At 43.5% G+C, this 26,028-nt stretch overlaps 1 protein-coding gene across 1 annotated transcript in view; it reads right to left on the bottom strand.

The window, feature by feature from the left end:
* The window catches only part of LOC121281438 (glutamate receptor ionotropic, delta-2-like), a 448,441-nt gene that overhangs the window by 228,925 nt on the left and 193,488 nt on the right, over window positions 1-26,028 (bottom strand). The window contains exons 3-4 of the mRNA XM_041194383.1: window positions 12,335-12,619; window positions 10,490-10,695 (exon numbers count right to left, since the gene is read on the bottom strand). Coding sequence (XP_041050317.1) covers window positions 10,490-10,695; window positions 12,335-12,619 — 491 coding nt within the window. The remainder of the gene's footprint in view (window positions 1-10,489; window positions 10,696-12,334; window positions 12,620-26,028) is intronic.

Genomic DNA, 26,028 nt, shown 5'->3' with positions numbered 1-26,028 from the left:
TTGTTGCAATTCCAGTTTATTGGCTTTATATGTAAACTTTGTAATATTTATAAGCATTACATTACTTATTTATAATAAAGGCACATAACAGCATTAGCAGATGCATTGGCATATTCCAATATGTAGTTGTTTTGTTATAGCTTTATTGTTCTCTAGTTATTATGGCTTCACCTAATTTTTTTACTTCTCCCTACATTCTTCTGCCTCTCCAGGTTTTTCTCAACATAATTTTTGGATAGTTGCTTCTTATTGTCACACTGTGTCTCTCCAGATTCCCCATTACTCCACAAGGGGGTACTATTGTTACATCCTTGGGTTACGCTATTGCATAAGTAGATATTGGCAAAGTGAATGAACCTGCTCTGACATGCAAGTAGAATAGGATCAACTTATGCGTGTGACTGACATCACCGAAATGAAGATTAAGTCTACAGCAATCCGGAATTTGTAACACCAACATAACCCCAACCTTGATTATCCTCACAAATTTTTGTTTTCTTTTATATATTTTGCTAACTTTATCTCAAATCCGTAGTTTCTAATCTCCATTTTTTTTTGCTTTCTGTACATTCTTTGCCATTTGACCTGGATTACAATGTCATAAAGATCTGACCCATTCAGAAAACATGAGTTTTTTTAGGTTTTAAATTTGGTGAAATCTCCCTACTCATCAATGGAACTCACCTTAAGTACACACTTATGTTTTTCCCTTGCTAGAACATACTTTTTGTACACTTTTCAATTGCTGGCCGAACATTTAGTATTGCTAATCTATGGTTTTGTTTGACAATTTTCCTTCCACTTAATCCAGGCAAGGTTTCTTTTTCTCATCTTACTATAATCTGCTTTTTTAACCTGAGAAATACTTTTATCTTTGAATTTTCTTATTCCTTTTCTATTCTTACACTGATTGCGCATTCCAAACATTCTCCCTTAGGTTAGGTTAGATTACTTACATGCATTGCTTCATTGCTCGGAACCAGGTCAAGAATTAGTTCTGCCTTTGGTGAAGTAGCAAAATTCTGACTGAGTGCTGCCAAAAATAACTTCATGTTTGCCTTGCAAATATTTTACCAACCTCATTATGTTAAGGATAATTAAGATCTATTGCAGTTATAACTACCATTAATATACACCTCTCCAATTTGTTTACAATTTTCTTTTCACTGCGCAGCTTTCTATATTACAGTGTGACTAATCCTCAATTCTATTCAGAGATTCTGACTGGACCACCTCGATTTAAATCCTAATGATCCCTTTTCAGGGATTCCCTTTGGCCAAGTAGTCCTAATGGACATCTACTGAGGTCAACTGAGGATAATTAGTATTACTATTGGATATTTTCCCAGTTTGACATCTGTTTGGTTCTTCTTTTCAGAGGGACCAATAGATTTCCAAGATCAGGAAAAAAAATGATGACCTTTATTTCTCTTTTGTATGTTACATTTCAAAAGATGGCTTAGCTGTGATTTGTTGATGTTTTACAGAAAATTTGATGAATGTTTCTTAACATATATAGTTACTCTCCTTAATTTTCTTTTGCTTATCCCTGAAGACATTACCTCTTGCTGAGATATAATTCAAACCTCTTGTACCTTATCCACTGAATATTTTTCACATAGTCAACCAAGCCAAGACTGTGTATGCTAACAGGGAGGATAACACAGCAAAGCCCAACACTGTCCTCATCCAAACTCGATACAGGTACATTTTCTGGTAAGGAGCACGACAATACTTCTTTTTCTCCTGACCCAGGAGTGCTAAGTCTAACTGACCTCAATGGAAAAGAAAATCAGATGGAGTATAAACTGGATTGCCAATTCACTGTTGCGCATTTTACCTCTCACACAAGATGTTCCCCTCTTTTGTTATCCTAGATCATTTTGGTTCTCACGTTTTTCAGTCATGGTCATGATTGAATCCCAACCATCATATCCTTAAGATTGTCAACTTTTTGCTTGAAACTAAAGTAGATTTGTCCCATTTAGGTCACCCACCCAGAAAGATTCTACCGTTCCACCTCCTCTCCCCACCCATTTCAGGATCCACTTGTTTCTTTAAAATTTTCAGGTTTTCACCTCCACTAATCTTCCTGGAAGCCTATTCCATATCTTAATCCCAGATTTGTGAAAGAATTCTCTGATATCAGTCCTCAGATACAAACTAGGAAAAGGTAAATTGTCCCTTTGTGCAATTTTCAATGAAAGCACTCTTAATGAAAGTAATATTCCAGTTTTACCTATTCCATGAACTTAACTATCTTTTATAAAATCATGCCCGGGATTTTCCGGCCCCACCCCATCGGAGCTGGACTCCAAGCTGCAGACATTGCAATACATCAGGGAGGGGTAAAGTTACCTGGACACTTTGCTCCTGGAGGTGGTCACACCCCTCAGATTAGATAATTCAAATTTGGTCTCTTACCAAATGATTACAGGTCTGAACTCTTGAGTATTCAGTTCTTTGAGTTGTATCTTTTTTTAATGTCTGTTTGAGAAGTTTCTGTTCTAATTATTAAACTATTAAATCATAATGTAATTATTTTCTTATTCATTGTTTTTGCAAAATACTGTCATATTTTAAACTTTGTAGGTCACTTCTTTCAAAAACTGAAAGTATGCCCTTGAGGAGGGGGGTATGACTGCAAGTGAAGCAGGTACGGGGACCCAGGGGATGGCGTCTGAGGAACCTCAGCCCCTGCACCTGTCCAACAGCTACAAGGTTCCCAAGTTCTGTGGACGAGAGCGGGAACTACAGGGAGGATGAGAGAACTGACCAAGGCACCATGGTACAGGGAGCCATTCAAGTAGGGGGAGGAAATAGGAATGTAGTAGTAGTAGTAGGGGATAGTATAATTAGGGGGATAGGTACAGTTCTTGGCAGCTATGAGTGAGAGTCCCGAAGGCTGTGTTGCCTGCCCGGTGCTAGGTTTGAGGACATCTCCTCAAGGCTGGAGAGGAGCTTGGAGTGGGAGGGGAGGGATCCAGTTGTTGTCGTCTATGTTGGTACCAACGACGTTGCTAGGACTAGGAAGGAGGTTCTGCTGAAAGGATTTGAAGAGTTAGGAGCCAAATTAAAAAGCAGAACCTCCAAGGTAATAATCTCGGATTACTACCTGAGCCATGGGCAAACTAGCAAAGGGTAAATAAAGTCAAGGAGTTAAATGCGTGGCTCAAAGGTTGATGTGGGAGGAATGGGTTTCAGTTCAGTGCTGGCACCAGCACTGGGGTAGAAGGGAGCTGTTCCGGTGGGACAGGCTTCACTTGAACTGTGCTGGGACTACTGTCCTGGCGAACCAAATAACTAGCGCTTTGGAGAGGGCTTTAAACTAAATAGTATGGGGAAGGGTTCTGGAGAGGGGGTACTTGGGCTAACAAAGATAAAGAATTTGGCAGCATTGCAGGGCAGCTTTTTAGGTATTGATACCCAGAGTTTGACAGGCAGGGACACAGTGTACAAAAAAAAAGAAGCTGCAGCAAATAGGGTCTAAAGGGGAAAACATGGTAAAAAGGCAAAATTAATGGATCTATACTTAAATGCACATTGTATCCGAAACAAAATAAATTAATTAACGGCACAAATAAAGGTTAATGGGTATGATCTTAAAGCCATTATGGAGATGTGGTTACAAGGAGATCAAAATTGGGAACTAAATATTCAGGGGTTTGTGACTTTTCGAAAGGACAGGTAGGAAGGAAAGGGTGATTGGGTAGCTTTGTTAGTATGAGATGGAATAAGTACGATAACAAGAATTGATCTTGGATCAGAAGATGTAGAATCCATATGGGTGGAGTAAGAAATAGCAAGGGGAAGGAGACATTGGTGAGAGTAGTCTAGGCCCCCTAACAGTAGCTATACTGTCGGACAGAGAATAAATCAGGAGATAATGAGGGCATGTATAAATGGCAGTACGTTAATTGCGGGTGACTTTTATCTTCATACAGATTGAGAAAATCAAATTGGCAGTGGTAGACACAGGCAAGAATTCATAGAGTGTATTTGGGACTGTTTCCTAGAATAATATGTTGTGGATCCAACCAGGGATCGGGGCTATTTTGGATCTGGTAATGTGTAATGAGGCAGGTTTAATAAATTATCTCAGAGTGAAAGATCCCCTAGGAAACAGGGACAATAACATGGTAGAATTTAGCATTCAGTTTGAGAGTGCAAAACTTGGGTCAGAAACAACTGTGCTAAACTTAAATAAGGGTAATTTCAAAGGAATGAAGGCAGAGTTGGCTGGTGTGGGCTGGGAAAGGAGTTTTACAGAAAAGATGGTTGATGAACAATGGCAGATGTTTAAGAAAATAGCTCATGACTCACAACAAAGATATGTCCCAATGAGAAAGAAGAATTCTAGGAAGGGGATAAACTAACCATGGTTAACCAAGGAAGTTAAAAAATGAGATTGAATGAAAAAACATACAATGTGACAAGGATTAGTGGTAAGCCAGAGGATTGGAAAAGCTTTAAAAACCAACAAAAGATGGCCAAAAATAATAATAAAGAGAGGGAAAATAAACTTTGAGGGTAAATTAGCCAGTAATATAAAAATGAACAGTAAGAGCATCTTTAAATATAAAAAAAGAGAGAGGCCAAAGTGAACATAAGTTCCTTGGAGAATGAGGCTGGGGAAATAACAATGGGGAACCAGGATATGGTAGATATGAATAAATACTTTGCATCAGTCTTCACGGCAGAAGACACTATTGGATTCCAAAAATACTAAATAATCAAGGGGCAAAAGGGGGCAAGGAGGAAATAAATATAATAACTATCACTAGAGAAAAAGTACGAGGGAAACTGATGGGGCTGAAGGCCGATAAGTTCCCTGGACCTGATGGGTTGCATCCTAGGATATTAAAGGAAAAGCTACACAAATGGTGGATGCACTGGTAGTAATCTTCCAAGAATCCTTAGATTCTGGAAAAGTCCCAGAAGATTGGAAAACTGCCAATATAACACCCTTATTCAAAAAGGGAGGGAGACGAAAAACAGGTCACTATAGGCCAGTTAGCTTAACATCCGTCATTGGGAAAATGCTAGAGTCTATTATACAAGATGTAATAGCAGAGCATTTAGAAATGCATAATATAATGAAGCAGAGTCAGCGTGGCTTCATGAAGGGGAAATCATGCTTAAAAGATTTATTAGAATTCTTTGAGGAGGTAGCAAGCAGAATAGATAAAGGGGAACAAGTAGATGTAATATATTTGGATTTCCAAAAGGCGTTCGATAAGGTACCACACATAAGGTCACTTAATAAGATAAGAGCCCATGGTGTTGGGGGGAGTTTTTAGCATGGGTAGAGGATTTGATAACTAATAGAAAACAGAGAGTTGGGATAAGGGGGGGCATTTTCAGGTTGGCAACCTGTAACAAGTGGAGTGCCACAGGGGTCAGTGCTGGGGCCACGGTGGGTGGGCCCGCTCCTGACCCACTCGAGTGTAAAAGGATGCACGTTGATGTCGGGCAAGATTCCCGAAGTCAACGCCCAGTCGCGCGATATTTCTCATTTGGTGGGCACGTGCTGGAATTGGCAGTGTACCCGCCGACAATTAAAAGGCCTGTTAAGGCCATTAAAGGATCAATTAAATAGAATTTTTCGCTGCCCGTCCAACCTTACGGTTGGTGGGCAGGCGACAAAGCCATGCGACCTTTGCACTTTTTAGGAAACTTCATTCACGGGTGGGATGAGGTTTCCTAAAGCAAATAAAAATAAAATTAAAAATTTGAAATTTAATTAATAACATGTCCATGCTCAATTGTCAGAATCATATGAGGGGACATGTTTTATAACATTTTTAATTTCTTTATTTTTTTTTTAACTCTTCCTCTCCCTGAGGCAACTCTGTGCCTCAGGGAGATTATCAAGCGCGCACTTGTGCACATGCACGAAGTTTGCGCTCACCTCACTCACTCTCCCTCCACCCCCTGCCCGCGCAGGCAGCGCTGCGGCTCACATTTCACACTAGGTGGGCCTTTATTTGCTCGCCAGCGTGAAATCGCCTCGATTGTGGGCAGTGTCAGCTTCCCTTCTGCCCCGCCAAGCCTGCCTGGCAAGCGTGAATTTCTGTCCTACATATCAATGACTTAGATGAGAGAAACAAATGTGCTATTTCCAATTTTGCAGATGACACAAAAATAGTTGGGAAGGCAAGTGGTGAGGATGACACAAAGAGTCTACAAAGGGATATAGACAGGTTAAGATGTGGGAAAATGTGAGGTTATGCATTTTGGCACGAAGAATAGAGCTAAATATAATTTAAATGGAGAAAGACTACAGAAAGCTACAGCATAGAGGGATTTGGGAGTCCTCGTGCATGAATCTCAAAAAGCTAACATACAAGTCCAGCAGGTATAGTGAAGGCAAATGGAATGTTGGCCTTTCTTTCAAAGGGAATGGAGTATAAAAATGGGGATCAAAAACAAAAATAACTAGAAAAACTCAGCAGGTCTGGCAGCATCTGCGGAGAGGAAGACAGTTAATGTTTCGAGTCCATATGACCCAAGAGTTCTGATGAAGAGTCATATGGACTAGAAACGTTAACTGTATTCCTCTCCGCAGATGCTGTCAGACCTACTGAGTTTTTCCAACTATTTTTGTTTTTGTTTCCGATTTCCAGCATCTGCAGTGTTTTGCTTTTATAAAAATAGGGATGTCTTGCTAAAACTATACAAGGCACTGGTTAGACCACACCTAGAAAACTGTGAACAGTTTTGGTCCCCTTATCTAAGGAAAGATATACTGGCATTGGAGGCAGTCCAGAGAAGGTTCACTAGGTTGACCCCAGGCATGGAGGGATTTTCTTATGAGGAAAGGTTGAGTAAGTAGGGCCTGTACTCAATGGAGTTTAGAAGGACGAGAGCCGACCTTATTGAAACATATAAGATTCTTAAGGGGCTTTACAGTGTAGAAGCTGAGAGGTTGTTTCCCCTTCTGGGAGGGTCTAGGACTAGAGGGCATAATCTCAGAGTAAGGTGTCGCCCATTTAAATCAGATGAGGAGGAATTTCATCTCTCAGAGGGTAGTCAATCTGTCGAATTCTTTACTGCAGAGGGCTGTAGAAGCTGGGTCGTTAAGTATATTCAAGGCTGAGATAAAAAGATTTTTAATCAGTAAGGGAATCAAAGGTTAAGGGGAAAAGGCAGGGAAGTGGAATTGAGGACTATCAGATCATCCATGATCGCATTGAATGACGGAGTAGACTCGATTGGCCGAATGGCCTATTTCTGTTCCTATGCCTTATGATCTTTAAATACACATACTGTATTCCCTATCTTTCAGGAAAACCAACCTGTCTTTTTTGAGATCTTCATATAGCCTCTTTGCTTATCTGAGATTTCAAACATATAAATTGGGAGCAGGAGTAAGCCATTCGGCCCCTCAAGTCTGCTCCACCATTCAATAAGATCATGGATGATCTGATTATGGCCTCAACTCCACTTTCCTACCTACCCCTGAGATTTCAAACTCATTCCTTTCATGGAAATTCCTAATTGCAGATCTCATGGTATTTAAACACTCCTTGAATTGAATAGAAGTCTTTTTTATATCCTGGGAAAATGGTTAATGGGACTTCAATGATTTTTGACCACGTACAATTTGTATCCATCAACAAGTCTATGTGTTTCATTCTTTCTTAAACTGAAGGAAGGCAATAATAAAAAAATTCTGCAGTGTTATTATCAGAATAGGCTTGGTTTCAGTTAAACGCAATAGCCTGGAGTTTCCAATCAAATGTGCTGGCTCTTCGGCACAATTTGGCTGAAAGTGGAAGAACCTGCAGAAGAAATCATGGTAATTTAATTCAATTTACATTCAGCGCAACTCGTGTTTCTATGATCTTTTGTATTAGTTTTAAAAAAACATTGCACTGGAAGCAGGTCCTGCCTATGAAGTTGGTCATGTCCCCAGGGTCAATTAAAAACCACGGGAAATTTCTGCTAATTGAGTTTATTTGCAAACACTCAAGGAGGCTTTAAACATTAAGTCGGTTCTTGTGGGCACAAAAACACTACAGGGATATGTTGCAAAAGCTTTTAAATCTGATTTTCATTTTTATTTAGTAAGAAAGTAACTAATGCACTCTAACATAATAGAACATAGATTTATATATATTTTTAGAAGGGAATTTAAATTTAGTTTACTCAGAATTTATAGATTGCCACTGATTAAAATATTATTTGGGGGAAAACTTATTCTCAGCTGATTTAATCAAATTTTACCAAGTTACCACTTTTAAATATATAAAGGAGGTTTCTTCCTCAAGCAATACTTAGAAAAAAGCAAGTTTGAAAATTGTGCTCAATTGCACTAGTTAAAGACAGATTTTGCATTTGAAGCTATGCAAATAAGATTGAGCAAAACTCAGAGAAAAAAGACTCTACAAACTGGGTGCAATTTCGGCTGCAATTTGTCATGACCACCCAAAGCAGAAATTCTAACCAACCATGCACAATGAGTGAATTTTAAAGGGACAGACACCAAAATTAAATCTTGAGAAGAATACATCAAATTTATCATAGTCTCAAGCAATAGTCTTAATGCCTACATAATTAGTCTGAATTCTTGAGTATTGATATTCAAAGATGGGATGTTTTTGTTGCCAGACACAGTAATCTAAAGGCAAATTAAAACATCTCACGTGGTTTGAATAGTCAATTTTGTTCAATACAAACTGAAAAATCTCATGAAGCTGGCTGCATTTGACATGGGCCTCTTTGGAAACATCATAATTTTTTTTTCTCATTCTGTTCACATGCTTGAATATACCATTTACTATAATGATTTACAGTAGGCATTTATGGAATATATATGGCATGAGAAACAGCAACATACAGGATGTAAGTTTAACATGAAATTTGAAGCAAATGTGGATTATAATTTACATTGTGCGAACACTTTTTACAGTAACAGACAAATCTGAATTCACAGCTACTACTACCTAAACATATATTACTGTACCATTTCCACTGCCTACTTGCAAACACTGCAGATGTATCACTATTTGTGGAACTAGTGCAGACCAGATCTGTTAATACAAGTGCAGGTCTCCCTGCATGAATTGTAATTAGAGTTACTATTACTGACCACTTGAAAACATTAGGCCATTTACTAAAACATTAAAGAACAAATAACATTCCTGTCTTTAATGTTTTCAGTCTGAGCCTGATTATATTTTTTTTTTGTGAGTTTGGTAGCATTGGAAATATTTATTGCTGCCAGCTGAAATATCCTTACTAAATAATGAAGCTTATTGGCAGACCGGCTGAACACATGGAATGGTGAATTTAGTTACAAAATCACGCTTGTCACATTTTTTCCTGATGACCACAAAAATGCTGCATCCACAGTCTGTAGTTACATGCTCTCCTCAGCACCTTATGTGCCTCTCTCTGCATACATGCTTCTTTAAGTGGTCAACATGAACTTAGCTTCACTAAATTTGCTGTGTTAATATTTTGCAGTAGATTTTAACACCACCTGCCTGACAAAAAACATGGATGCAGGGCAGTTAAAATGAAGAGTGGAGCTTACCCACTGTGTTCCCAGCCCATTCTGGCTGAATACAATTTTAAATTGGGCTTCTGACCTTATATTTATGCCATCATTAAAACCACCTATTTCCACCTCCGAAACATTGCCTGACGTTGCCCGTTTCAGCTCATCTGCTGCTGAAACCCTCATTCATGCCTGTTACCTCTAGACATGACAAGTCTAATGTACTCCTAATTAACCATCCACATTCTACCCTTCCTAAACTTGAAGTTATCCAAAACATTACTGTCTATGTCTTAACCCACAGTAAGTCCCGTTCCCACGCCATTCCTGTGCTTGCTGACCTACATTGGCTCCTGGCCAAACAATGTCTTGATTTTAACATGTTGTCCTTGTTTTCATATCTCTTGTGGCCTCATCCCTCCCTATCTTTGTAACTTCCTCCAGCCCCACAACCCTCTGAGATATCTACACTCCTCTAATTCTTACCTCTTGCTTCCCTGCTTTTAGTTACTCTGTCAATTGGGGGCCATGCCTTAAGCTGCCTAGGTCCTAGATCAGTGGCATATCCTCCTATACCTCTCTGACTCTCTGCCTTGTTTTAAGGAGTGTCTTAAAGGAGAAAAACCTATCTCTTGGACCAAGTTTTTGGTCATCCGGCCTAATATTTCCTTATGTGGCTCGGTGTCATATGTTGTTTAATAATGCTCCAGTGAAGCACCTCGCGATGTTCATTATTTTAAAGGCATTATATAGATATAAGTTGCAGGAAAAAACAATAAAACTTGGGAAATGACTGGTACTGGTCAGAACTGGAGTTTTAAGGTACACATTACCAGTTCGGACCAGTACTCGTCATTTCTCAGGTTTTACTATTTTTTTCCTTCTGGGGATGCTCATGCGCCTGCTTGTGCTTTTGTTTCCAGAGTTTTGCATTTCTGTTTCAGATTCTTGTACGTATATCATCAAAGATATGAAATTTGTTACCTCACTAATGAAGGTCTTTGCTGTGCGTGGGTTAAGAAAAAGTAAGGCTCTTCGAAGCATGTCTCGGAAACGGCTCAGCTCATCAAACCCAAGTGTAGAGAAAAGGCCTGTGAACATGCTGCTTATGCTGGCCTCAACCTTTTGTAGTGAAACCTCTATTCCCTGTTGACCAGCTTGGCCCAAGAATTCTTGAATCCCACGAATATCTGTTCAAATGTTCAAAACATTAAGTATGAGAATTCAGCACTTTGATTACCGCATGCTGTAAGAAAAAGTATATAGTTATCCAATTAACTGCTTTATGACCATGCTGCACATAATAATTACAAATATCCACCGTTCAAATGTCAAAATAAAAGAAATGTTTATTTCCTAAAATTTATAATTTTAAATGAGAGACTTAGTGGCCACTTGTGGTCTGAACTAATTAGATTAAAATATTCTCAATTCTTTTTGTGTTAATATATATGCTAAATCAACTTATGAGCAAGTATTTATGTAAACAACAGAAAAACTAGTGACGACAGAGATGATGCTGTCTGTAGGTGTTCTTAATGGAGATAAGTGCACACACCGCTCAAATTTCCATGTTGGCAGCATTATGGTACCAAAAATGTCAGCCAACAAATCAAAGCTCAGTAGTGATAATCACAATTTAGTACTTTAACAAGCAACAGTGCTCCCAATAAGAAACAACCTGACTGGATATCCAGATGTGTTGACTGGCAATTTGAAAGCTAAGACTACAAAACAAAATTATGGTAAATTTCATGTGCAGCAGATACTGGCAGCAAAAATCAACTCACAAGCACTTTCTCCACTCAAGAATCTGAACAATAGGGGATTTAGTTTTCTCTCTGAGCTACTTAGTGCATCGGTTAGCATGTTTGTGCTAAATTGCAGCCTCTGCTATGTAATTGCAGTTGTTAACACATTTAAAACAAATTAGCTAGCAAGTGCATTAAAATAGCACAGACAGAAATTTGATGCCAACATATTAACCAGATGCTAAAGGGAGCACCCAAAAGAAATAAAACTCCCAGAAAGAAACTTGGGAAGCGATAACTAGCTGGGTAATTGTGATTGCCAAATAACCACTTACTAAAAGCTTGCTTTCAACCACCAGGAAAGAAAAGTATACTTCAAGAATAAGCAAAGGATCATCAAAACAAATCAGGTTAGCTCCTTCATCTCTTCCCTTTTATCAAATGTTGGGTATCTCGCATTATTATGGAATAATACTCCTTGGCCTGTAATTAATTTGTCCACACTGAATGCAGCAAATGGTAAAACCAGATGCTGAATGCAGAAGTACAATCTGATACAAGTGAAGCAGTGGGAAGTTAAAGCATTTTAAAGCCTGTATTGGCATGTTATGCATCTTTAGTGCTGTATTACCAGTTGTTGCAACTCCCACCTCTATCCATTATACAACTCCTGACCTAATGTTATCCTTCATTGCTTATACAAATCACAGAATTTCTGTACCGCAGATGCTGGAAAGGGACAAATTCATAGATCGATGCCAGTTCTTACTGCAAATTGACAAGCTGTATTTTTCATTTATTTTACCCTTTTTCTTAGACACGGCCATGTTCTAAATATGTGATGGCACAAATTATTTGAACTGTTGGGTTTAGATTCACTTTCAGTACAATGGTATTAACACATGAATACTGTTTTCTACACATGGAAAGCATGACATGGCCATTTTGATTTTGTTCATATCGATCAAATCTTTTTAATTAATAAAATGAGTTTTGCACTCTATTGAAGACATAAGAACTAGAACAGTTATTTGTACAGTACTTGACAATTAAAAGGAAATCCAGGCTATGTTATTACCATATGCATCGTCATAGAAGATCATGAACTTCTGCCAGGAAAATTCTGTGATTACTTTAAGTATGACTTCATTGAAGTAATCAGGAGGACGGACAGAAAGCGTGTAATCACTGTTTCTTGTATTCTTTGCAATAGAACATTGAGAACGTGGAGTTCCAGCTGGTGTGCGCTGAATGTAGAGGTGAGGAATATGCATTCCATCTGCAAAGGACTGGAGTGAAGCTGAAGGTGCACAGCTAGTGGAGCTAACTAGAGCCAAAATCCCTTGTGACACAAGGTCACAGGCTGAAAAAGAAATAAATTTTCCATTAATCAACAACAAACAGCAATCACATTTATTTTGTGCCATTAACAAAGGCCAACATCCCAATGAAGGCTGAAGAAAAAGGATGCTGAGACATAGGAAGAGGAATTAGGGGTAAAGTGGTGATTTTGAGGAGTATATTATTAGTAGGGAAGGGGAGAGGAAGAGTAAAGTGGCTTACAAACTGAATTTCAGAGGATGGGACCTAGGCTGTTGAGAGTACAATTGCCAATGGTGGAGTGAAGGCAGGGAGGACACACAAGAGCATGGGCTCTGAGGATCAGAGAGTATGAGTTGTATGGCTGGAGGAGGCAACATAGGTAGAGAGATGCATAGCCATTGAGGGCTTGAAATGCAAGGATGAGAATTTTAAGTTTAGAGTTAGGGAATAGGAGTCAAAGTCGGTCAATGTGGAGGGAAGAAATGGAAGAGAATGACTTGGTTTTCGATAGGATACAGCCTGTGGAGTATTGGATATGCTACAATTTATGTTGTGTGCAGAATGGAAGGTTAACCAGGAAAGCACTGAAATATTCTAGACTGGAGTTAATGAAGATATGAATGATGATTTCATTGGCAGATGAGCAAAAGTAGAAATACAAATATGGTATATAAGGAAGTGAAAGTATTTGGAGAGATGAGATGAGGTTGAACACTCAACTTGTGAATAGTCTTGTTCAGCCCGAAGCAGTGGCCAGAGTTGGATGAGCAATCACTGATAAGGGTCCAGTGTTTGTGCTACAGTTTAAAGACAATAGCCAGGCATCATAGCGGGTGGGAGCAGAAAATATTGGGAGATCACCAAAATTGGTTTCATGTCATCATAAAACCAGTTTGCGATCATCTGCTCCACCCGTCAATGGCGGGTCACATTTCCTGCTGCAGCATATTGGGAACCTAATTTCAATAATTTAGTATTTCATTATAAGCCCAGCTCAGCGAAATCATCCCCCCACAGTGGATTATGAGCTCACACTGACGTGTTGCACAATGGTGCATAAGCGACTTACACCTTGCTTGGGATTTCAAGGTTTGTTTGCCTACCTTGCTCTGGGCAGCACTCACAGATATCAGCGCCAGGCTTCGCAGGCAGTACCACATCACTTTTAGAGGGTTCATGGGCAGGCCTCTACCTACCAGGCCAGAGTTAAGGCGGTGGTGGATTTTCAATGATTGCAGGGCTAGCGCTCGCTTGGGGAAGTGGGGTTTGTGTGGCGGCACATGTTGATTTGTGCAATGGACTCAAGAAAGGGAGGGTTGAGGAGGCAGGGCAGTCTCCAGAGGAGATGACACCAGATGAAGATGTGAGGATGTGTGTGAGAGAGTGAGTGGTGACGTTCCATGAGCTGAGAGTGAGTGAGTTGCCAGAGAGTGTGTGATGGCTTTGTGAGTTTTTTAAAAATTCATTCATAGGATGTGGGTGTTGCTGGCTGGGCCAGCATTTATTGCCCATTCCAAATTGTCCTTGAGAAGTGGTGATGAGCTACCTTCTTGAACCACTGCAGTCCTTGTGGTGTAGGTACACCCAAAGTGCTGTTAGGGAGGGAATTCCAGGATTTTGACCCAACAGCAGTGAAGGAACAGCGATATATTTCCAAGTTAGGATGATGAGTGGCATGAGGGGAACTTCTATGTGGTGGTGTTCCCATGTGTCTGCTGCCCTTGTCCTTCCAGACGGTAGTGGTCCTGGGTTTGGAAGGTGCTGTCTAAGGAGGCTTGGTGAGTCCCTGCAGTGCATTTTGTGAATGGCACAGATTGCTGCTACTGTGCATCAGTGGTGGAGCGAATATTTGTAGATGGGGTGCCAATTAAGCAGGTTGCTTTTTCCTGCACTCGTTCAGGCAACCAGTGAGTATTCCATTGCACTCATGACTTGTGCCTTGTAGATGGTAAACAGCCTTTGGGGAGTCAGAAGGGGAGTTACTCACTGCAGGATTTCCAGCCTCTGACCTGCTCTTGTAGCCACAGTATTTATATGGATAGTCCAGTTCAGTTCTGGTCAATGGTAACCCCCAGGATGTTGATAGTGGGGGATTCAGTGATGGTGATGCCATTGAACATCAAGGGGTGATGGTTGGATTCTCTCTTGTTGGAGGTGGTCATTGCCTGACACTTGTGTGGTGCAAGTGTTACTTGCCACTTGTCAGCCCAAGTCTGCATATTGCCCGGTCCCGCTGCATTTGGATATGGACTGCTTCAATACATTAGGAGTCACAAATGGTGCTGAACATTGTGCAATCATCCCTATCTCTGACCTTATGATGGGAGGAAGGTCATTGATGAAGCAGCTGAAGATGGTTGGTTCTAGGACACTACCCTGAGGAACTCCTGCAATGATGTCCTGGAACTGAGATGATTGACCTTCAACAATCACAACCCTCTTCCTTTGTGCTAGGTATTGCTCCAACCAGCGGATAGTTTCCCCCATGATACTCATTGATTCCAGTTTTGCCAGGGCTCCTTGACGCCAACTTGCTTAAATGCTGCCTTGATGTCAAGGTCAGTTGCTCTCACCTCACCTCTGGAGTCCAGCTCTTTTGCCCATGTTTGAACCAAGGCTGTAGTGAGGTCAAGAGCTGAGTGGCCCAGGCGGAACCCAAACTGAGCATCACTGAGCAGGCTATTGCTAAGCAAGTGCCGCTTGATAGCACTGCTGATGACCACTTTACTGAGTGTGAGAGTTAAGAGTGATGAGTTGGTTGCCTTACCCTGGAGGCACAGATGAGATCATTCATCCTCTTTCAGCACTGGATGGCCAACCTCTTCTTTGCAGCATTGGCACTGACCACCACTGCCACTCCCTCCTAAGCCTGAGTGGTAAGATTGCTGAACTTCCTGCGGCTAAAGCAGGGGTAGAGGACATCGTGGAGGGCCTCCAAAAGGCCTTCCAGTGATGGGTCACTAAACTCTTATTGGCTTTCAGGGCGATGTCTTCACTGCAACAGTCCTGGGCTGCAAGCATTGAGAACTGCGCACAGCTGCAGTTTAGAAAAGGCACCTGGAATGAGAAATGGGTGAGGTAACTGCGTCATGAAGCTATTAATTTATATAACATTAGTGGAATTTTTTTTTAAATAGAGGTTTAGTCTGTGTGTGTGTTAATTGGATTAAAGCCAGCTGTCTGGGTGCTTTGATGTATAGTAATTTTGAGATGTAAACAGTAAGGTAGAGGACATTTGCATTTTGTTGAATAGAGCATTCAAGAAGGGGAGTGAAATCTTGCAACTAGCTAGGAGGCACCAAGCAATGTTTATATTACTAATAAAACTGGTACTATGAAAGGGGTTTTATTGTTCGAAGAGGTGGAGTTCAAAGGGCCTGCTGAGAATTTACATTCAAAGAGAAAGGCCAGGTATAACCTGAGAGTAGTTTGTGTGTGAAAGGCAGAGGCATCTGAGCAGCTCTAAGCCTACAACTGTTAGTAAAGGGACCAAATTGAAAGAAACCTCATTTTGAATTTGTAAGGTGAAAATGCTTTGCCTGGTGTCCGGTTAAGTCTATTGGTTATTGTTGCCTTAATGGAGATTAGTTTGGGAATTTGCTAAAAAATTATGATAGTAGTAATTTGTAGCCATGTGTACATGTTTAATTTGTTTAAAATTAATAAATGTCTCATTTAGTTTAATATGAAACTTTTGAGGACTGATGGTCTTATTCCTGAATTTAGAGCTGCATTTCAAACATACCAATTGAAAATATAGATTATGACAGTTGTTTAAAGTTTTCCTCTGGAATATTAAATAACAGCCTTTACCAACTGCTGTGTCATAACAAAGGCATGGCAGGCAATTCAACGGCCACCCACCAGCGATACGGTGTGTTTCCTGTGACTGCATAAATAACGAGGTAGGAAGCAGATGATACGGTGCAAAAAACAATTCTTTTTCACATACATCAGGGAAAATTCTGGCCAATATTTAGCTAGACGAAGTTATGGATAATCGAAGGCTATATTTCTGACCAGGAATTTGAGAGTAGTGGGGTGTTAAGGAGATAGGGAGTGGGGGTGGCAGTTTGCAACTGGGTGTTATCTCAATACAAGTGGAATCTGACCTCATAACTTTAGATGATGTCACCAAGGGACAGCATGTAGATGAGTAAATGAGAAAGAGAAGTAGGGCAGGATGGGTCCTTCGATGATTCCAGAGGCAACAGTGCAGTAGTGGAAAGAGCAACGATAGCTGGAGGTGCTTTGTCACTGGCTAGGTAAGACTGGTACCAAGCAAGAGCAGACCCATTGAGATAATAAAGGAGAGGCAATAGGAGGATGACTGTGTGGTAAAATATGCCAAATACTGCAGAGAAATCAAGGAGGATAATGAGAGAGAGTAGACAACTGTCACAGGGGCATGATGACGATGGTATTGAAACTAGAGGGAACAATTTAAAATATCAGATAAAATATTGGTCATCTAAGAAACCTGGCTCATAAGGAGTTTAATGAGAATGGAGTTGGAGGTGAAAGAGATGCTGGGTAAGTTGAGCTTGTAGAGGGTGCTGGAGAGATGGGGAAGAATGTAGAGAGGCAACGGTTTAGGGCTATCATGGGACAGGATTCTGGGGAAAGGATTTGCTTAATTGGCAAGAAGAAGAGGGCATGCAGCAGAATAAATAGTCCCTATCTTGAAAGGAAAAATATCCATGATCTCTTCATACTTGTAGGTGGTAATGGTGTAGAGAGGAGGTTAAGTAGTTTGCAGAGAAGTCTGATAATAGAGAAAAGGGGCTAGGGTTATCATTCCCTTCTGGGTGATCTTCCAGTGTTGGGCTGTTTTAGAAGGAAGATCCAGTAGAGAAGAACAAAAAAACAGATTATTATTTAACTGAAGAGAGACCTCAGAATGCTGTCGTACAGAGGGGCCTGGGTGTCATGTACCTTAATCATAAAAAGTCAGTACGCAGCACAGCAAGTAATTAGGAAGGCAATTGGAATACTGGCCTTTATTGCAAGGGCGTTGGAGAATAAACATAAGGAAGTTTTACTATTATTGTACAGGCCATTGAGGCCACGCCTAGATCACTGTGTATAGTTTTTGTCTTCTTACTTAAGGAGCGATAGAAAGCAGTTCAGAGAAGGTTCATTTCTAGGTTGATTTCTGAAGTGAAGGGGTTGTTTGATGAGGAAAGATTGAGCAGATTGGGTTTATACTCCTTGCAATTTATAAGAATAAGAGGTGATCTTACTGAAACATATAAGATCCTGAGGGCACTTGACAGGGTGAATGCTGAAAGGATGTTTCTTTTTGTGGGAGAGACTAGAATTAGGGGATACAGTTTCAGGTTAAGAGGTCTCCCTTTTAAGGTGGAGATGAGAAGGAATTTCTCCTCTGAGGGTCATTAATCTTTGGATTACTGTGAAGCACAGTGAAGGCTGGGTAATTAAATATATTCAAGACAGAGTTAGACAGATTTTTGATCTACAAAATAAGTCAAGGATGGGGTGGGGTGGGGGGGGGGCGCAGAGGGTGGTGGTGGCAGGCAGGAGAATGGAGTTTAAGCCACAATCAGATCAACCATGATTTTACTAAATGGCAGAGCAAGCTCGAGGGGCCAAATGGCCTTTGCCAGCTCCTATTTCTTATGATTTTACAATGTTATTAGCTTAGTGTTTAATGTGATCAAATCAAATGTAATAAGAAATGACTAAGCAGATTATGAGCCAGTTACTTTCAAAACGACACATTTTGTATGCATGACTGAAGGTGGGAAGCATTTCAGAGGAATGGTAAAGGCTTTCCTGGAGACAAGGTCACTACTAGTGGAAGTGAGAGAGAACGACTGAGAGCATCAGCAGCTGCTTATGTATTTTTATGAATGATGGGCCAAAGTCTAGGCAATTCATTGTTCAAGAGTGGGTTGTAACCAACCTGCAGGAGTAGGTGATGGTATTTGGAGGTGACAGGCAGGCAGTGAGTTGGAGAACACTGGGTAAGGGGTACTGAACTCACTTTGGCTGAGGGGTTGAATGGTACAGTAGGCAATAAAGATTTTAAAGGAGTGGTGTTAGAATTGGTACAGGGTGAGGTGCTTGAATGAGGTGAAGCTGTTGGAGGAATAGGGGAATACATGAAGGTGCTTCTTTCCCAAAGCCATGTACCAATCGCCCCCACTGCTACCACTGCCTCGTCCTGGAGGTATACCTTTGTACTAGCTGGATGTCCTCTGGGGTCCCTCTAATATGTCGCTGACCATGGTGAGCTACTTCTGGATGCCCATTTGGGATGGATAGCTCATTGAATTTATCAGGAAAGTGATGGAAGGTGTCACTGACAGTGCTGTCTAGAAGCACTTGCTTAGCAACAAACTGCTCACCAATACTTAGTTTGGGTTCCACCAGCACCACTCAGTTCCTGACCTCATTACAGCCTGGTCCAAACCAGAGCAAAAGGGCTGGATTCCAGCGAGTGAGAGTGAGGGTCCTTGACATTAAGGCATCACTTGATATTGTGCAGCATCAAGGAGCCCTAGCAAAATTGAAGTTAATGGGAGTTGGCGGGGGCATGGGGAGGTTTTGGAGGGGCCGGCAACAGTTATCTTGGCTCCAGGACATCAGTGCAGGAGTTCCTCAGTATATGGTCCTAGGCCCAACCATCTTCAGCTGGTTTATCAATGACCTTCATCATAAGGTCAGAAGTGGGGATGTTCACTGATGATTCCACAGTTTTCAGTGCCATTCATGACTCCTCAGATACTGAAGCAGTCCACACCTACATGCAGCAAGATCTGGACAATATTCAATGTTGGGCTTTTAAGTGACAAGTAACATTCATGTACAACACAATGATCATCTCCAACAGGAGATATTCTAACCATCTCTCCTTGACATTCAATGGCATTACTACTGCTGTATCTCCCACTATCACATCCTTGGGGCTTTTACCTGGAGACCAGGAACCAAACTGGACTAGCCTTATAAATACTGTGGCAACAAGAACAGTTCAGGGGCTTGGAATTACCTGATTCCCCAAAGTCTGTCTACCATCTACAAGGCACAAGTCAGGAATGCGATGGAAGGCTTTCCAGGATGAGTGCAGCTCCAACAACACTCAAGAAGCTGGACACCATCCAAGGCAAAGGAGGCCACTTAATCAGCACCCCATCCACCTCCTTAAACTTTCACTCCCTCCACCACCAGCGCATAGTGACAGTAGCGTGTACCATTTACAAAATGCACTGCAGCAACAAGCTTCCTTTGACAGCACCTTCCAAACTTCTGATCCCTACCACCTACGAGGTCAAAGGCAGCAGGTGTATTGGAAGACCACTGCTTGTGATTTCCCCTTCAAGTCACACACCATCCTGACTTTGAACTACATCGCTGTTCCTTTACTGTCCCTGGATTAAAATCCTAGAACTCCCTTGGGTCTATCTACACGAGATGGACTGCAGCAGTTCAAGAAGGCAGTTCGCCACCAACCTTATGGGGGTAATTAGGGATGGGCCTTGCCAGTGGCGCTCACATCTCAGGAATGAATATAAAAAAAGGATTAGTAACTGGGGCACTAATCCTTTGTTAGGCAAATTTTCTACCAGAAAGCTAACTTTTCACTCAATCATTTGCTGAATCAATAGTAGTATTACTACTAACATTTTTAAATAAGACTTTCATTTATATAGTGAATTTCATGACCTCAGAACATCCCAAAGTGCAATACAGCCAATAAACCCCTTTTAAAGTGTAGTCACGATTACAATGCATGAAATGAGGCAACCAATTTAAGCACAGCAAGCTCCCGCAAACAATAATGTGAAGACAACAAGATGATGCTTTCGTGATGATTGAAGGATAACGATTGATCAGGACACTGGCGATAACTTCCCTGTACTTCTTCAAAATAAGGTTATAGGATCTTTCTCTGTCCACCTGCAAGCCTTGGTTCAACATCTCATCCGAAAGACAGCATCTCTGATTAGTGTAGCATTCCCTCAGTACTGTACTGGAGTGTCAGCTTTGAATTTTGCGTTCAAGTCTTGGATTGGGACTTGAACCCACAACCTTCTGTCTCAGTAGCAAGAGAGCTGCCAACTGAGCTATGGCTGTCATCTACAATACATGCTGCCTTTACCGTAAGGGACTTAGGCACAGGAATAGACCATTCAGCCTCTCAACCCTGTTCCATCATCCACCGAGACCACGGTTGTTCTGTATCCTATATGCACTTGTTTTGACTCCATGGGCAGAATTCTTCCATCGGCGTGCAGAGGCCGGGACCCGCATGCCGATGCGTAACATGAAGCATGGTGACGTCAGGCAATTGTCCCTATGTCACTGTGCGCCATGGTGGTATTTTGGTGGGCGGGCGCGCGACGATATCCGTCGCACGACTGCCATTAATTAACCAGCCACTTAAAGCCTTGAGGTTCCAACTGACCTGGATTTTAAGCCACCCGTGCAATCTTCGGTTCATTGCAATAGGCAGGCGGGTATTAGAAATGTGCATGAAGCTCATCCACAGGCGGGAGAAGAGGGCTCAGTGGGTTTGTGAATCCAGACATTTAAAAGTTACTGCTCAGAAGTTAGTGAAACTTGCCTGTGTGAGGTGGAAAAGTTGCAAATACATAGCAGCTGCCTGGACTGGACTCATAACCGTCAGGTCAGCACTTTTCAGTGAGGATTTTTTTTGGGGGGCCTGTAGGTTTCAGGAAGCCTCCCTGAGCCTGGGAATAAGAGGTGATCTCTCCACTGGAGGCACCTCATCTGAGGAGGAAGGGGGGACTAGAAGGGGGAGGAGGTCAGGAGTGCACATTCAGCCTCCAGGGGACCCACTTTGGGAGAACAGGCACAGGCACAAGGGGTGCTGGGCCAAGAGGCAGTCCAAGGCAGAAGGGGCCACAGAAAATGGCACTATCCTGCTGCCAGGGTATACAGGCAGCGAGGCACCTACCTCAATATGTCTGAGGTGCAGTGCCGAAGGAGGCTCCGTCTCTCAAGGGAAACAGTCACCAGTATCTGTCAGATGATTGGGCCTAAGATCTCAGCTAACTGTGTGGGTGGACACACCATGCCCGTGGCTCTAGAGGTCACAGCTGCCCTCAACTTCTATGCCTCCGGCTCCTTCCAGGGGTCAGTGGGTGATCTTCGCGGTGTCTCCCAATCAGCTAAACACACTTGTGTCAAGCAGGTTACAGATGCTCTGTTCAGGCATGCATTGACCTTCATCCACTACCGTTGGGACCAGGAGCCAGGCACAGCGAGCCAGAGGCTTTGCAGCCATTGCTGGCTTCCCCTGAGTTCAGGGTACAATAGACTGCACACATGTGGCCATCAAGACGCCAAAGGGTGAGCCCAGTGCCTTCGTCAACAGGAAGGGCTTCCACTCCATGAACGTGCAGATAGTGTGCAATCACAGGATGCAGATCCTGCAAGTCTGTGCAAGGTACCCAGGCCGCTCCCACGACGCCTACATCCCCAGACACTGGCAGGTTCCAAAGCTCTTCAGTGCTCCAGCCCGGCTGGATGGATGGCTGCTGGGTGACAAGGGCTGTCCTCTCAGAAGGTGGCTCATGACGCCTCTCCGCCATCCAAGAACAGAAGCTGAGCAGCGTTACAATAGGAGCCACGCCTCCACAAGGGCTGTGGTGGACAGAGCCATTGGTCTTCTCAAAATGCGCTTCAGATGCCTGGACCGTTCCGGGGGTGCACTCCAGTACCCCCCAGATTGAGTGTGGCTGATAGCGGTTGCATGCTGTGTTCTCCACAACCTTGCGCTGCAAAGGGGGGATGCTGTGGACAAAGAAGATGTTGACGGAGTGGCCGCAGCTGAACACGATGAGTCTAGCAGTGAGTCCAAGGATGAGAACGCACAGGGAAATGATGAGGGGGCACACGCCGGGCATACGTCAGGGAGGCAGGGACACCCGGGACGCCTTAATCCAAGGAACCTTTAGCTAGCACAGCACATATGGATCTCCAACACAAGCCTGGCCTCCATCCTGGAGATCTTAGTGCAAAGTCTGTGTGGATAGGAGTATTGACAATGGGCCCAGTCAATAAATGTAAATGACACACAAATCACTCATCAAATCTCAGGAATCCATGCACCTGCCCAAGAGGCACCCCCAGCCATTTTAAATGACATAAATTTCATGCTGTAACAAAAGTCTCTTGACATAACACAAATAAAATTATATTGCACTTCACACACAATCAGAAGGAACTCATAGGGGGGCCAACAAAAAACACCAGTAATGAACCCGGGGTGTGCCTAAGGTGCCTTCATTTTACATTTGCGGGTGCTACGTCTTTGTGGTGCCCCGTCGCTGGCACTGGCATCTGAGACAGCCTGCTCTCTCTGATTTCCTGTTGGCCTCGATGACCTTGGCAGACATCCTCTGGTCCGTCGAGCCTGTGCTTGCCCCGCCTAGGAGGGAGTTGCCAGCTCTACAGCTGGCATCTCCCCAGTTGTCGCAGCCTCATTGGGTGCCGCGGTCACTGGCAGAGGGGCAGAGGAGCTGCCGACCTCATCTGGAGCACCCTGAGAGGCACCAGCAGAGACGACAGGCAGCTGCTCCGCCAACGTGAGGTCCATTTGGCCCTCCCTGCTCACCGTTGATGGATGGACACCGAGGTCGGATACCTGGTGCCCAAACCAACGCCCAGACAGACACTGACCACATGAGGTCAATGCCACTGTGGGGGATTGCAGGTACAAACACAACCCCAGGAACCCCTGATCCTGTCCCTGGAGCGGCCTCTCCATGAGAGTCGCCACTTTCTCCACGGAGCAAGCAATGAGGCTCGATGCATCAGCTACAGTCTGCATAAACTCCTCCACCACTGACACCAAGCCGAGCACAGCCTCACGTATCTCCACCAGACGGTCCCTCACACCCTGCCACGTCTCATGAGTTGGCTGCATCGCGGACGACTCCAGCAGCTCATCATCAGCAACGGACTGAGCATGTGCCCGGGCCCCTTCAGTCCTCCGACTGCTGGCGCCATCGGCACGCTCTGTCTCCGCCAGCTCTTCCAGTGACTGTGAGGTGCCCTCACCACTGTGAACCGGGACACTAGCCGAAGATATGATGCCCACTGAGGTGCCAGTATCTGCGCTGGTGCCTGCCTGGCAGAGATGGTGTGACGCTTCCAATGGTGCAACTTCATGCCCTCAGGTGTCAGAGTGGGCCCTGCTGCTCCGGCTCCCGGCCGTGCAGCAATGATGCTGAAAGGAAGAGTAAGGAAATTCGATCAGTTAGCCTGCGGGCAATGTCAATGTACATGCCTGTCCCCCGGCTCATCAAGCGCTCATCATTCCACACGCACTGGGTAAACCATGTTGGGAACGCCACTCACTGAACAATTAGCAATGCCATGAATGTTGGGAGACTACTGGTGACATGAGTGCTGGCCATACATATCTGCTTGTGGAACCCCAAACTCTCCGGCTCCAGTGGGCCTGAGCACATGGCGCCTCTCCAGGTCGAGGGACTCCTGCTCAAAATGGCTAAGCAGCAAAATCTGGCCTGGCCTGCCGCCGATCCACAGCCGCTCGGCATTGTTATGAAAAATGAAAAAACTGCTTTGATACTTGTACCATCAATCTCCTGGTGGCCGACCCACCCCAAGCCCAGTTGCCCATTGCAGGGGTGCAATACATCCTTCCCTCGCTGCTGGCCAGCACTCACACAAATATACCTGGTGTGTCCTTCTGCCCCACCGCTCCCATCCTGACCCCCCAACCCCAACATGCTGCCTTCATCACAATTGGGAGCACACAGTTGTACCAACCGTTGCAAGGAGGCACAATGATGTGGAGAGCAGAGGGCAGCAGATCCATCTGTGCCAAGCCACCTTGAACATCCCGTCCCACCATGTCATCACCCTGACTTCAATATGTCCTGGAGTTCGAGCAGTGCACCTGGGTGCAAATCCTCCAGGTCGCCCCCACCACAGTCATGTGGGTGTCAGTCCACCACATGCTGCGGGTGCAGAACCCATCTCAACACAACCTTCTCAGGTTGACGAACGCATAGGGAATATCTGGTGGACCGCTCAGCTAAGGACACATGCCGTCAATGACTCATTGCACTCATGCCACTCAGACATTGGTGGGGTGCCAGCAGGGGAGAAGCTTACATGATGGATGAACTGAATGATGCCAACATGCTACTCACCTTTCCCATGCGCAGCAGGTCGTTGAAGCACTTGGGACACTGGATCCAGGTGCACCACACCAAGTTGTGGGAGCTCACCACCTCCGCTACCTCCTCCTAGGTATGCTTGGTCAAGCGGGGTGGCCTCCTCCTCTCATCCTGCGGGACGAGCACTTCCTGCCGTGCTGCCACCTCCTCGAGGAGGGCAGTGAGGCACTCGTCCGAAAACCTGGCCGCACAGTGACCACTTGCCCTACCCTCCCGCATGGCTAGCCTCAGTTGCCTTGGCCCCGACCTCTGGCCATGTACAGCATCTTGTAGCGGCTGTAGCTTGGCCTTTAAACAGGCCACCGAGTCGCCATTGGACCCGGCAGCGATTGCCAATCCGCCTCTGCCCACCCACTCCCGATGTTCCCAGGAGTCGCCAAACACGCTGGGTGGGCCTCAATTAGCCCACCCACATAAAATGGCGGCGCAGTCCTGATCACCGGCGGCTCCCGCTCCTGCATGCTCCGCCTGACATGGGGAAAATTCTCCCTCATACCTTTTAATAGGCTGTTAGTTAATTCATTAATAAAATTAATGAAGAGTTGAGGCCCCAGCACACATCACTTTGGGCTAGAATTCAGCACCAAAAGGAGATTGGTTGGTGACAGGTCAAAGGTTAATTTTTTAGAATCTCAAATCTGGTCCCAGCCTACCATACCTGGGTTTAATGAGATGGGGTAAGGTAAGGACAGCCAACCAAAAGAGGCACGCTATGAATGCTACAAGATGTGGGGAAACCTAAATGTGTGTGGCCCGCCTATGTAACTCACCCCTGTTAATATTCAGGTCCACCAGTCACTTCTTTTCAATTTGAGGAGAGAGTTTCAGTCCTAAATTCATTATTAGTTTCCCTAGAATGTCAGTTATATTATTCTCTTCCTCTACTGTGAAGACCGACACAAAGCATTAAAGCAGCCATTTAAAATGGCTTCTTTAAAAAAAAAGGCCCTTCAATACATCACACCTCTCGACTGCTTCCAAGGCAACGTTAGGCTGCAGTTATACTGTCACTTCTGCTTTGATGCAATAGCAGCTTTAGGTGCACATACATCCAAAAGTGGTAACTAGCTTCAAGGTCAGTTCCAAATCTGACTTTAGAATGCATAAAAGTGGTGCCAGTCATCTCTGTCTCAGTTTACTTAGGTTTGGAGCTATGTAAAGTATGGTCTGAAGCCATGTTTAAAAAGTACTTAGTGGTGCATTTGTATTGATGATATTTTGTGGCCAGTACATTTGATGGTTGCCTAAT

Source organism: Carcharodon carcharias, chromosome 8 (genome assembly GCF_017639515.1).
Source record: "Carcharodon carcharias isolate sCarCar2 chromosome 8, sCarCar2.pri, whole genome shotgun sequence".
Taxonomy (NCBI): domain Eukaryota; kingdom Metazoa; phylum Chordata; class Chondrichthyes; order Lamniformes; family Lamnidae; genus Carcharodon; species Carcharodon carcharias.
This window is presented reverse-complemented; position numbering and strand designations above follow the sequence as displayed.